Source organism: Bidens hawaiensis, unplaced genomic scaffold (assembly GCF_021521415.1).
Source record: "Bidens hawaiensis isolate Kalapana, Puna unplaced genomic scaffold, B.hawaiensis_p1.1 tig00029631_1, whole genome shotgun sequence".
NCBI lineage: Eukaryota > Viridiplantae > Streptophyta > Magnoliopsida > Asterales > Asteraceae > Bidens > Bidens hawaiensis.
The window spans coordinates 88,593-101,200 of NW_027494911.1; the positions used below are offsets into that span (position 1 = coordinate 88,593).

The 12,608-nt window shown below is 34.2% G+C and overlaps 2 protein-coding genes and 1 pseudogene across 3 annotated transcripts; 1 reads left to right on the forward strand and 2 right to left on the reverse strand.

The window, feature by feature from the left end:
• Positions 1 to 824: 824 nt before the first annotated feature.
• Positions 825 to 4,096, forward strand: LOC143579166 (11-beta-hydroxysteroid dehydrogenase B-like; annotated as a pseudogene). Its single transcript, XR_013143409.1, has 6 exons — positions 825 to 1,475; positions 1,565 to 1,757; positions 2,161 to 2,246; positions 2,331 to 2,462; positions 2,918 to 3,082; positions 3,667 to 4,096. The product of XR_013143409.1 is annotated as an 11-beta-hydroxysteroid dehydrogenase B-like (transcript).
• Positions 4,097 to 4,206: 110 nt separating this feature from the next.
• Positions 4,207 to 7,440, reverse strand: LOC143579167 (uncharacterized). The gene is made up of 3 exons (XM_077062548.1): positions 6,917 to 7,440; positions 5,706 to 5,966; positions 4,207 to 4,597 (listed from the first exon to the last, which is right to left on the reverse strand). The coding sequence occupies exons 1-3, from the start codon at positions 7,406 to 7,408 to the stop codon at positions 4,406 to 4,408; spliced, it is 945 nt and encodes a 314-aa protein (XP_076918663.1). The 5' UTR covers positions 7,409 to 7,440; the 3' UTR covers positions 4,207 to 4,405.
• Positions 7,441 to 10,560: 3,120 nt separating this feature from the next.
• LOC143579185 (uncharacterized) lies at positions 10,561 to 11,136 on the reverse strand. Its single transcript, XM_077062568.1, has one exon. The coding sequence runs from the start codon at positions 11,134 to 11,136 to the stop codon at positions 10,561 to 10,563; it is 576 nt and encodes a 191-aa protein (XP_076918683.1).
• Positions 11,137 to 12,608: the final 1,472 nt, after the last annotated feature.

Consider the following 12,608-nt stretch of genomic DNA (forward strand, 5'->3'; position numbering starts at 1 on the left):
GTTTTTTGGTGTTTTTAAATAATTGTGTTTTATGATATGTACGTAAGCTGAATATACATGTTTTTTTAGTGTTTTTGTGTCTTCTTATTATGAATACTCTAAATATCATTGTTATTAAAAAGGTGTTATATTTCATTAAAAATTGATTCCTTTCTCTTTTATCAAATCCTTTAAAAATATATATACTCACATGCATTACAAACATTTCAAGAAAATAAGCAGTCAACTTATATATAAGAGTATCTTCAACGACAGTTACTTTAAACGTACGCCCACAAATATATATGCTACGTCGCGTCAGTTGCTAAATCAGATTAATTTCAAACAGTCCACAAACAAAACAACAGAGATGCCTAACTAGCATGAAAAGAGAAAACTTTTCACATATTGGAAGGTGAAAGAAAATGATAGTGAATATTTAAATATTTCATTATAATGTAAAAAACAATATTCAGTTGAAAATAGTTTGGTTTAGGTTTCTCAAACCAAATTCTAATTTATCGATCCGTATATAACCCTAACCCGACTATTCACAAACCTATAGATTTCGTTAATGTATACTTTTTATATATAAACAATTATTTTCATTAACTTTTAATATTTTGATATTAATAAATACGGTACATATGTTACAAACTTTAAGCCATACATTATGTCTGTTTAAGGTTTAAACAACTCATGATTCGAAGTTTGTTTGTAGTAAGTTTGAAAAAGACTCACTTGAAATTAACTCGATTTTATAAACAAGTCAAGCTTGAGCCACAGTTGGCACGCTCATTTGACTCATTTAAATTAACTTCACCTTTGAACACAAAGCAAAATACGTTCAACTTTTTAAAACGACTCTTAATTATTATTCGATGTTATTCAATTACTTTTACTTTTATTCTAAGTTGTAACAATCTGACCAAGTTAAACCGAACCGAGTCAATTTTTCTAAACTGAGTTACTTGACTTGGCTGGACTTGACTTGGCTTATGAATAGCTAAAGATCACATACTTAAAAAAATTAAAAATGTATACACTAAAATCAACCATCACGATTTGTCTCATCTAGTCGAACCATAATGTCTTGGTGGCGATCCATGTGGCACCATGCATCATACCATCCATCATAAACAACAACCTACGAAAGAAACACGTGTTCCTCACCTGCATGACGACAACTCACCACCACCACCACGACCACGAGTAACAGTAGTAGCAGAAACCCTTTACTCTTCGTCCTTACTCGCCGCTTCATTAATTAATCTCATCTTCTCCCTCTGCTTTCTGGACATATTACAACAATGATGGATACAATCAACTCCGTCCTTAACTGGATTGTACCGCCAGCAACTCTGGTACTTTTAGCCTTCTCATGGCCGACACTCACTTTCATCAACACGTGTGAGAGCGTTTACCATATGTTCTTCGATGAAGATATCGACAACAAAGTTGTTGTTATCACCGGTGCTTCTTCTGGTATCGGCGAGGTTGGTCTACTCTTTCGGATATTATCAATCAACTGGTCATGTTGGTAATTTCAATATTTATTAATGTTTTTGGTTTTGAATGTTGTTAGCAAATTGCGTATGAATATGCGAAGAAAAGAGCGAATCTCGTGCTAGTGGCTCGGAGAGATCAAAGGTTGCGTTGGATCAGTGAGAATGCTAGACGGTTTGGTGCACCGAATGTGTTGATAATGGCTGCGGATGTTGTTAAAGAAGAAGACTGCAGGAGGTTCATCAACGAGACCATCAGTGTGTTTGGGAGAGGTAATTTGGTTAAACGAAAATGATCGGCTTGTAGTATTTAATTAAACGGGACAGATCATGTTCGGGTTAATTTAGTTAACCCGTTTTAGTTAAACAGTCAACCCACCAACCCGTTTAATCGATAACACAAGTCAACCCGATAATAACCTGTTTAATCAATAACCCGTTTGGTTCATTAAATTCTTGAAGATGCAATTCAAGAATAAGAATATCGTAGTGAAATAGAATTGGAATAAATTCCTTATGTATACGAATAATTTACTTTTGAGCTTTGAATGCGATATGAACCTCGTATTCTCACCGAAAACATCAATTACTAAATTGCATTTGTGTGAAAATATAATGTTGTCACATTTAGCATATTATCATTTCTAATCATTGTGTGTTCCATTTCTTTTTGCAGTCGATCATCTAGTAAACACGACGAGCTTAGGGCATACCTTCTACTTTGAGGAAGCAAACGATGCATCGGTTTTCCCTATGTTGATGGTATAACTCATACTCAAAAAGGGCTTTAGGACTTGTAAATCGTAATGTATGATTTTTGTACCATTTCCTTTTGCTGAATTTCAGGATATCAATTTTTGGGGGAACGTATATCCTACTTATGTGGCTCTACCTTACCTAAAACAAAGTCGTGGTCGGATTGTAGTTAATGCTGCTGTCGAGAATTGGCTACCTCTTCCTAGGATGAGCTTATATTCAGTGAGTGCATTTAGATCTACAATGGGAGGTAGATTGGAGGGTTAGGGTTGGGTACCCGTCAAAGCGGTTAATTAGTTTTTAGAATTTTTTATACATGTCAAAACGGGTGGACCCGAAATAATTTAAAAAGTTATACAGGTCAAAACTGGTTGACCTGAAATAATTTTTGACCAAGATTTATTATCGTAAATAAGTAGTTTCTGAACTATGATTACAAAAGGTTATTAATCGAATTTAGGAATATACTTTAGGTAACTTTAAACCAGTTTCACAAGTTTACAATAGGTTATGCATTTGACCTTAAAACATAGAGTCATAGACACAAAATAACTACTTCTACAAAGAATTTGTTTGCGAAATTCCATGACATCAACTTTATTTTCTTGCTCAGTAGATCTATATTAATATTCTAGTATTTTCTTCAATAATGTTTTTACCAATGTTTTGTTTGCCAGGCAGCCAAAGCTGCTTTAGTTAACTTCTATGAGACGTTGAGGTTGGAATTGAACGGTGAAGTCGGTATCACAATTGCTACACATGGTTGGATTGGAACCGAGATGACCCGTGGGAAATTCATGCTAGAAGAAGGCGCAGAGATGCAGTGGAAGGAAGAAAGAGAAGTAAGTTTTAACAATTCCATTTTTCTCTTCACAATGCTAGCAAATGTGACATGCGTGTTACGGTTAACAATCCATTTAGGAGTCTTGAAAGTGGAGGTGACAATTTCGGTCCAGTTACATAAAAAAGATCATCAAAAAATAATGGTGCCGAATGAGTAGAGTGTCGCCTTATTTTAACTCAAATCCACCTATATTATTATTAAATAATATGCTTTGTGTGTAATTGTAATCGATACACTAATTGTTTATAAAAATAGTCACATTTTGGCGTACCGAATCATCCTAACACCTACATAAAAGCTACTCGTTTTGACATGCAATTTAACCTGTCCATTTTACCATCTCTTTTACGTCTATTTTAGACTAATATTAAATTCCCGACTTGATTTAAGTTTTTATTATGTCAAACGAGTCAATTAAGGAAAAAACATATAAAAAATTAATAGGTTATAAAGGTCTTAAAAGTGTTGTTATAATGTATACAACCTCTTATGTTGTTCTATTTGCGTTTCGCTAAGATTTCAATATTGACCTTTTTGAAACCATACTTACACTGTTTCTTCTTTATGAATTATGACACCAAGTTACAAGCTTCGGATGGCCCGGTTGTATAGTTTGCAAAGATAATTGTATCATCGGCAGTACGAGGCAGTGCACACGTGAAATTCCCGAACTGGTACAACGTGTTTCTATTGTACAAGGTGTTTGCACCCGACGTGCTGACGTGGACATTCCGCTTGCTTCTATCACCTCAAGGTACAAGGGCGACTTCTTTTGTTGGTACAGGAAGACCTCTTTTAGAAGCCCCTACGCCACCACATCGACATGCAGTTGTGCATACAGCAGTCCCACACTCCACTGCGCCTCGAATCCAGCTTGTTGAATGATAAGGGCAGGCACATCTGCATTTTCAATTTGTTTATGTTGTTAATGATGTTTTTAAGAATGCTTTTTTAATAATGAATGATGGTTTGAGTTGTTTCTTATAATAAAATTTATTGTTTGCTCTATTCTAATTGCGTTCGCTGTTTAGGTTTATGTCTCGATTGGGGTCAACCCGCCAACATATTAATACTCGTTTTATAGCGTAAAACTCAATAGATTGTCACGCGCTTAACAACTAATTATTCGAAGAAAATAACAGTTGGGAGTTTGCAGACTACTTTGGTGTAACTTCTTCCAATAAACATCATCTTAAATACACAAATTTGTAATAACATATACATTGGTTACATATACAATTTCAGAAGCTCGGTAAAACTGTCAGAAACCCGAAAAAGAAAAAAAGAAAGGACAACAATGAAGATGTAAGTTGAAGAACATCTAGTTGAAGGCATTGGTAGCAGAATAAAGAAAATCCAAGAAGCCTGTTCCCTTCAAGATCCCTTTACCAGTCAACAGTTCAAAATCTAACAGCAACAGGAACCCGATTATAGCCGCCTTCCCGTTAATCAATTCGTTGCTTCTCGTGAACCCGAATCCTCCCGACCCCACCTCATCAACCACCATTCTCACCTAACACATAGAAAACCAAAGAACAAAATTACAAAACATTTAGCTGAATTTATTCAAAATCCCTAGAAAATCAAGTTACCGTTTCATTTCAAAAATTAGGTTATTCTCGTAACAATATAGTCGTTAAAAGATTAATAGTCTATAAATTATTAAATTTAGAAAAATCAAAAACGAAAAAATGTTTTGTTTGTTGACAGTTGACCCGACAAGGTTTGACCCGCTAAAATACTAGCTGTTTTGATTCATTACCCAACCCGCCAAATCTGTGCATGTTTTTGTGAACTCGCAACAATCAGACTGTTTTCAATTATGATTTTAATTTTCCAATTATTTAGGATCAAAGTTAGCCAAACCCATCTACACAAAACGGGCTCGCTAAAAGCTCGAATCGAGCCCAGTTTATAGGAGCCGAAACCTAAGCTTGAGCCTAAAAATAAACTTATTTAATAAGCAAGCAAAAGCAGGAGCTTTACTTATCAAGCTCGAAAGCCTGTGAGCCTAAACAAGCCTATTACTTATATAATTTTTATTTAATATATTAAATATATATTAATATAATAATTATAATTTATAATTATCAATAAAAATTATGATAAAAATAACTAAATAGTATATATAATTTTATACATGAAACTTATAATTAAATATATATAAAAAGTAATTATAAAATTGATTAATAAAAATAAACGAGCCAAGCCCGAGCTGAATTCAAGCTTAAAAAACCACTTCCAAACCAAGCTCAAGCTTTAAAACTAGAGCTCGACACGAGTCGGAGCTTAAGCTCCAGTATGTTAAACGCGCCGAGCTCAAGCTCGAGCTCCAATACGTTAAACGAGCCGAGCTCGAGCATAGTCAAACTCGGCTCGTTGACAGTATGCATATAAGAAGTTATTACAAGAAAACTCATACCAAATTTAAATATAAAAAAAACTACATAAGCACTTGTACTGATTAATTTGAATGTAATACATAATGTTATAACTGCATAACCCCCTCACTTTATAACTCCCACTAGGTTTCTACTTAAACCTGGTTTTTAGTGCATGTGCCACTGTTCAAATTAACGTTACGTTAGCCTAACAATTTCTGATATTAATGAACTTATTACCTCATCAACGTTGACATCAGTGGCGGTTATACCAGGTTTAGACATTCCACTAAACACGATCTCTGCAGATGCATCAGACGGTGCAGATCGTCCCATACTTATGTAGATGTTTTCACCATCAATTTTCACCGGATAAACAAATAAACTCCTCAAAGCGGGTGTCAACACTCTTAAAACAGGATTCTTTGGAAACCAGTCTTTGATCGACCCGTTTCGCAATTCAAATGTGCTATCGGTTGATGGACACACGATACACCCGTCCTGCATAATATTCCTAAAGTCAGTCATAATTACACATGTGTTCATGGTTTCCCTATATTACTCAAACTGAGTGATGTGACACTTGTGTTGTTTAAGAAGCTATACGGCTCGTAAAACCTTATACAAATTAAAAGCGAAGTCACTAAAGTATCTAGTCTGACCAAGAACATTAAGAAAAGAAACTTCATTTTTCAAATTACAAAAATAGACGTTTGACTTTTCTATTTATTTAATAAATAATTTCCACCAATCACAGAGGACACGTGCCACCGATCACAGATAGATTAGACCCTTGATTAAAATCTCCTACTCCACATTTTAATTTTTAAGGAGAAATTCTAGGTTTGCAAACGAACACAAACAGAGCATGTTTGTGTGCGTTCGTTTAACCTAAACAGAACAAACAATGGAATACGAGCACACGAGCACTTAAACGCACAGGTTTCGTTGTTCATGGTCGTTTATTATGAAATGAACATGTTCGTTTGTTAACAATACAAATGAAAAGTTCACAAAGATAAACAAATGAGCGAACATAATTGAACCTATTATGAACTTATCTCAGCTAAAGCATTTAAAAGTAAATGTGAACAACGATGTGTTGAGCTTCAAAAGTCAATAAATTAACAATAAAATTGTAATAGACCTAAATAATATAAATTACTAACAAACTTGAATGAACGTTCGTTTAACGAACATAAACAAATTTATATGAACGAACGCTCAAGAACATAAACAAGACCTATGTTCATGTCATTCCTTCAACCAAATGAAAACAAAACTTGTTCATTTTCATTAGTTTATTCGATCATAAACGAACTTCCTGCCAAACGGTTCACCAATCGTTCAGTTCGTTTAAAGCCTAAAAAAATCAATCGAAATAGTCAAATTGATAATCACATTGAACTTAATAATATAATCTCCAGAATTAGAACAACAATTAATCAAACCTGCGTGAGTTTAGCATTGATCAATCCTTCACTATACGCACCCTCAGCCGGAGACCTATTCTCAATCGCAAACACCTCATCTTTATACCACAACAGCAGAATCGTCTCACCATCCTGTATGATCACTCTCCGTTCACCTTTCGGCAGCGCCGACAACGGCACCACCGGAACCCAGTTTCGTTGGTCTTCAGTAACACCGGACGACGACACCTCAGTGGCTTTGCAGATAATATCAAGATTTCTACCTACTGATAAAGTTATGGGCTTTGGATGGGAAATGGAGTAATGGGTTGGTGGTGTTGGTGGTACATTCCGGCGGTGGTGGGTGATGTACGGGGCGGTAAGGAGGCCGGTGGTGGCGGCCGTGGCGCCCATGGTTGAGTTGGTTAAGGAGATGGGTGGTGTTGAATGGATGATGAGTGTGTTTGAGCATGTTATCCAAAAGACAAGATAGATTGTGATGGTGTGTACGTATAGAGTTGATGACCACATAAAATGGATAATATTACTATAATGCTATTTTGGGTAAATTGTAACCTTAATAATTGTTGGGAGTTGTTGTGGTTTTGTAGGTTGGACGAGGACGTTATTCTAGGGACGACGAACTCAAAATATATTGAATAAATATAAAATGATGGTGTCGGGATCAAATTATCGGTTAAAACCAGATAAATTTACGATATTGTGCAAAAAAAAAAAACAAGAGAGGGAGGGGGACACCATTGGCCCTGGGCAGAAAAACGGGTTTGGAACCGATTATGTAGAAATCGTAGGTTCAAAGCGGTTTGTAATTCTCTCGACCAAAACAAGTTTTTAACAAGTTAACCGACCATAACCGGCCAAAAACCAAATTAAAACTGATCGTGACCTGGTCAAGAAACCGTTTTAACCCGAACATAAACTGATTATGACTTTTGTTGGGTGAAAAACTTATTTTCAGTTTTGAAACCAGTTTGTACACCTCTAGCCCTCACTATCCTTCGCCATTGATTGTTTTGGGGCCTTTCGGATTTGGTCTCTAGCCTTGTTATACGGGTCATCAGAATATCTAATGGTTGCACTAAATCTTTTTCTTTGTCATGGTAAAGATTCTAACCTTAAACAAGCAGTTGGACTTCAATGTCAAGTTTCTTATGTCTTAAATCTAGCACCAATTTCAGCACCTACATGATCTACACCGGGGATATAGAATAATTAAGGAGGTTTGGCGAGTGACGAACCTCGTTGTGTGTTATCTAATCACAAGTGCATTTGCAAGTGTTGGGGTGTAATTGTGGGCATACACACCAAGAGCCCACTTTGTTAATAGACCAAATATGGTAGTGGTTCACTAAACAAGTGGACTCCAAACACAAGAGACAGAAAAAATAAGGAGTTTTTTTTTTTTTTTTTGTTGGGGGGGGGGGGGGGGGGTGCAGAGGGGTTTGGAAAACGATAATGAGACGTGTTGTCGGTTGATCTTGGCATTGTTTGGGACTCGCGTTCTTGACGGCTCCACCATTTTCTTGTTAGTATTTTCATGCAAATTTAACACACACATATGTGTAGCTTGAAAAAGAAAGCAACAAACTGGTTAGTTGAGAGTCCTGGCCGTTGTGAGAATATCAGTAATCTAAATAGAAGTCACAAGATATAAAGTCCGGTAGTTTGGTCATCGAAGATACCTTCGTATTAAGCTGGCGACTTTTTGAGATAAAGACGTTTAATAAATGTTTTAAATAATTTTTGGAAAATCCATTAGTGATTTGTCGTTGATTTGATGATTCCTGGCAGATTTTTATCATCGATGATACTCATTTGTTTAGTAATGTAACTATTGTCATTATATAGCTAGGCCTCACTTGCTTCGTTATTTTGTATAATATAACAACATATAACATTTTATTACCCTATTTAATAAATATACAAATGTAAAGATTTTTAAAAGGGGGTGGATCTTGCGAGAAGTGATATTACAGCGAGAAGTGAAGGAATAACTCCATTAATCCTTAATTTCACTCTCTTTCATATGATGTTACATACATATATGTATGTTGGTTGTATTTATGTCTTAATTACACATTTAAACCTACCTTCAAACATATAAATGTACCGAGCTACATTCAAACCTATGTACCTACACACATACAAACATACATACACATATACAAACATACGTACACATATACAAACATACGTACCTACACACATGCATATGCACCTACATAACGCACCTACACATAAGAAAGAGAGTGAAATTAGGGATTAATGGAGTTACACCTTCACTTCTCGCACTTCTCAATGTAAAAAAACTTCTGAAATGATCCAATACCTTTTTAAAAGATGTTAAAAATAGTAAATAGTAAAACACTATTATGACAAACATTCTCATACGTACAACGAATGTAGTCAATGATATATTCTCTCCCTTTATCCATTAATGATCATATTACACAACATCACCATCATCTATTGTCGACCAGTAGCTTCAAATCAAAGCAAGTTGCTATGGAGTGTATTTGAATAAATGATTGCGATCTATGTATGTATATATAATTTAACTCATGAGTTGTGATACTTTCCTCTTTTTGTTTGTTCGATTATAAAGTATGTTTGTTTGAACCTTCGTTCGATGCAACGCGCAAGGGTAACCTCTACCTATATAAAATTGGAAATCTAAAGTCTACAGTAAACTTACTTGATGTGTAGGTTTGGTCCATGTTCTTTTATTTGTGTCTAGATTTTGGTTCGTTCTTCGTTTCACGTTGTTTCACTTTTGTCCCAATTTTCGTTGATGTCGGTACAGTGCTGGTACCATAACAAATCAAATTGTTTTTTTTTTGTTGTGTCGAAATGACAACCATTACGATCTTGAGTAAGGTATATACCACGCAGATATTGTAATAAGCCGAACCGATTCTGACCAAATTCTATTGCTATTTAGATCAACTTTTTGTTGTTGTTGTGTCTAAGTGATCGTCCTTATGTTGTGTGTGTGTCCACATTTAAAAATTTGGCATGTTACCGAGTTCCCTTCATGTAAAAGTAAATGACAGTATGAATATTAAATGTAACTTCTAGATCGATGTGGATTGTTTGAGAAAAAGTGTGAGAAACTTTTTAAATGCTACTAAATTGCACATGACCACAAAATAGTGTGTGTTCATAAGTTGGACACAAATAACTTGATCTATTTTAGGGAGGACGGAGTGAGTTTACGAAAACAATTCGAGATGTCCAATTTGGATCGGTACCGATGAGGGGACCGTGTTCCCGTCCACCTCAGCACCCTCTTCCTGATCCTACTAATCGCGTTTCACAAAATTCCATCTCGAACATTATTAATTTACTGATCATAACAGTATCAAAAATTGCATTTGCCTATACACTCCAAACAACATCCTTAGGGACACATAGCTAAAAGTTAATAAGCATATATACAAAAAAGTATGACTTTCTCTTGTAAGAATCATATTAGTCATAATAACTATATAATTATTTGATAGCTTTGTTTCCACATGTTCAAACACCCATCAAGTGTAGAAAGAAAAAAAGTAACACAAGGAAACAATTTTAGTAGTAACAACCACACCCCATGTTCTAAACTTTACATACATGAACACGTGAAAATACAAAACAAATAATAATTTGATACAAGTTTTTAATCATCCATTGTTAACGTTAATATTTTGATTAACCTGCTGAATCTGTAGCATTTTCATTTCAATTCCACGTCTCTTACATAAATTCACGCTCACTTCTTGACCTCTCCTGCCACATTTCACCACGGGCAATGGCGGATCCAGGATTTCATCCACCACGACTCTCATAATATCATGATCATCACTACTATTCGTATAATATCTATTTGATCTAATAATCGGTGTTCTTCCTCTACCTTTACAGCTCTTGCTTCTGTTTGTAGCAGTAACACATTTACTGTTTGATTGCTTGATAGTAGTAGCAGTTTCAATGGCTGGAGAGATTAGGTTTTTACCCGAGAACAGTAGGTAGCGTTTGGAGTGCACGGAGGGTCTGGAGTTGATGGGATCTGTTAAGTTTCCGGTGAGGAAGTGGTGGTTGGTGGTGGAGGTTGACTTCTTTTTCATTTGGCCGATGCAAGTGAGTTTCGGTGAGGAAGGATCGGTTGAAGGACCGGGGAGTTTGATCGGTTGGACGGTGTCGGTTTTGGATAATCGGCATAATAATGGCCTGAAGGTTTTATGTGATTTGGAAGGCATTGTTGGTGAAGAGAGATGGAGAAGGAGCAAAGGTGTGATGTTTGTGTTTTGTTAATAAATAGTTGGTTTCATACCACTTTGTAAACCTTTTCGGTCAAAAGACTTTTAAATTATTAAATGTACGTTAGTATAACATTGGAGTATTAAAAAAATGAATTTTGAAACAGTATATGATGAATTGTAAGATGTTGCGAATCTTGGACCAAAACATAGAGAAACTAGACTTAATTAATACGTATTAAAAGTTCATTAACAGGGGTCGTGCTCAAATTTTTAGGTGAAATGGGTAAACTAACACTATGTGTAAAAGTTTTTGAACAAAAATAAATAAATTTATATTACTGAACAAAAAGATAGATGCGGCATGGCCACCATAAAGCTTCTCCCTTGATTGTAAGTTATATAAGAAATGTTAAATTATTTTCTAAATATATGTTTTGTAAGTATAAAAATATTATAAATGAAAAGAGATATAATAATAAGATATAAAAGTTCAAATAGAGATTTACTTTGAACGCGTTAAATAGATGTTTTCAATGTTTTAATTTATTCATAAACTAGAAAACAACATGTGAGCTGAAGAGTTATAAAGCTCACCAAATACTATAAAAAATGATACATGTGTAACGGGTTTTTAAAATTTTAATAAAAACTAGAGTATAGCCCATGTTATACATGGGTGAAAAAACATATCAATAAACATAATAAATTTAAACAACAAATTCAAGCAACACAAAAATTCTTCAAACTTTTGGACCAAAACGTTAACCATTTACATTGTCTAGATATTAAAAGTTAAAAGTTACAATAAGTTAATGTATATCGAACAACCAAAAAACATCAACAAAAGACGTAAACATGTTCTTTCATATTAAACCACTATCAACTTATTCAAACATTCTATCAAAAGAAAATCATTTTACTTCACCACCTGAAAATATAATAAAACAATAATATACAAATTAAATATACCATAATAACATATTTAATAATGAGTAACATTTGAATATTAATAAACTTAGTCAAATACCATCCATAACACTATAATCAAAATTTAAATGTATATAAGTTATTATTGTAAAGAGAATATATATTCCATTTAAATGTTAGTCAAATCATTATTATGGATCATTACTTATAAATTAAAGGTTAAATTATATGCAAAATTTGATTTACATTGCATAATAGATGTTGAAATCTTATTCTGTTTCGTGAATTTATTTTAGGAAGTAGTACTTTTAAAATATTTAGAACAAAATTTGAATTTGTAATAGTATGAACGCTAAGTTGTAATTTTGTAACAAAAATATAAATAATAGCTTACTTGTAAACTATAATTTTAATAATTTGTAAATTTAACATAATCTGAATTATAATTTTTTGTTCACATAAATATAATATTGGAAAAACAGTTAGATATACAAAAATGTCGGAAAGTATAAACAGGACATTAATATGTTAGTCAAACATAT

Excerpts from the sequence above, each read along its gene's own strand:
- LOC143579167 (XM_077062548.1), bottom strand. The coding sequence starts at position 7,408 with ATGTGGTCATCAACTCTATACGTACACACCATCACAATCTATCTTGTC. Across the intron at positions 5,967-6,916 it reads TCAATGCTAAACTCACGCAG|GACGGGTGTATCGTGTGTCC; the intron begins GTTTGATTAATT and ends AATATTATGCAG. Across the intron at positions 4,598-5,705 it reads CTGATGTCAACGTTGATGAG|GTGAGAATGGTGGTTGATGA; the intron begins GTAATAAGTTCA and ends TCTATGTGTTAG.
- LOC143579185 (XM_077062568.1), bottom strand. The coding sequence starts at position 11,136 with ATGCCTTCCAAATCACATAAAACCTTCAGGCCATTATTATGCCGATTA.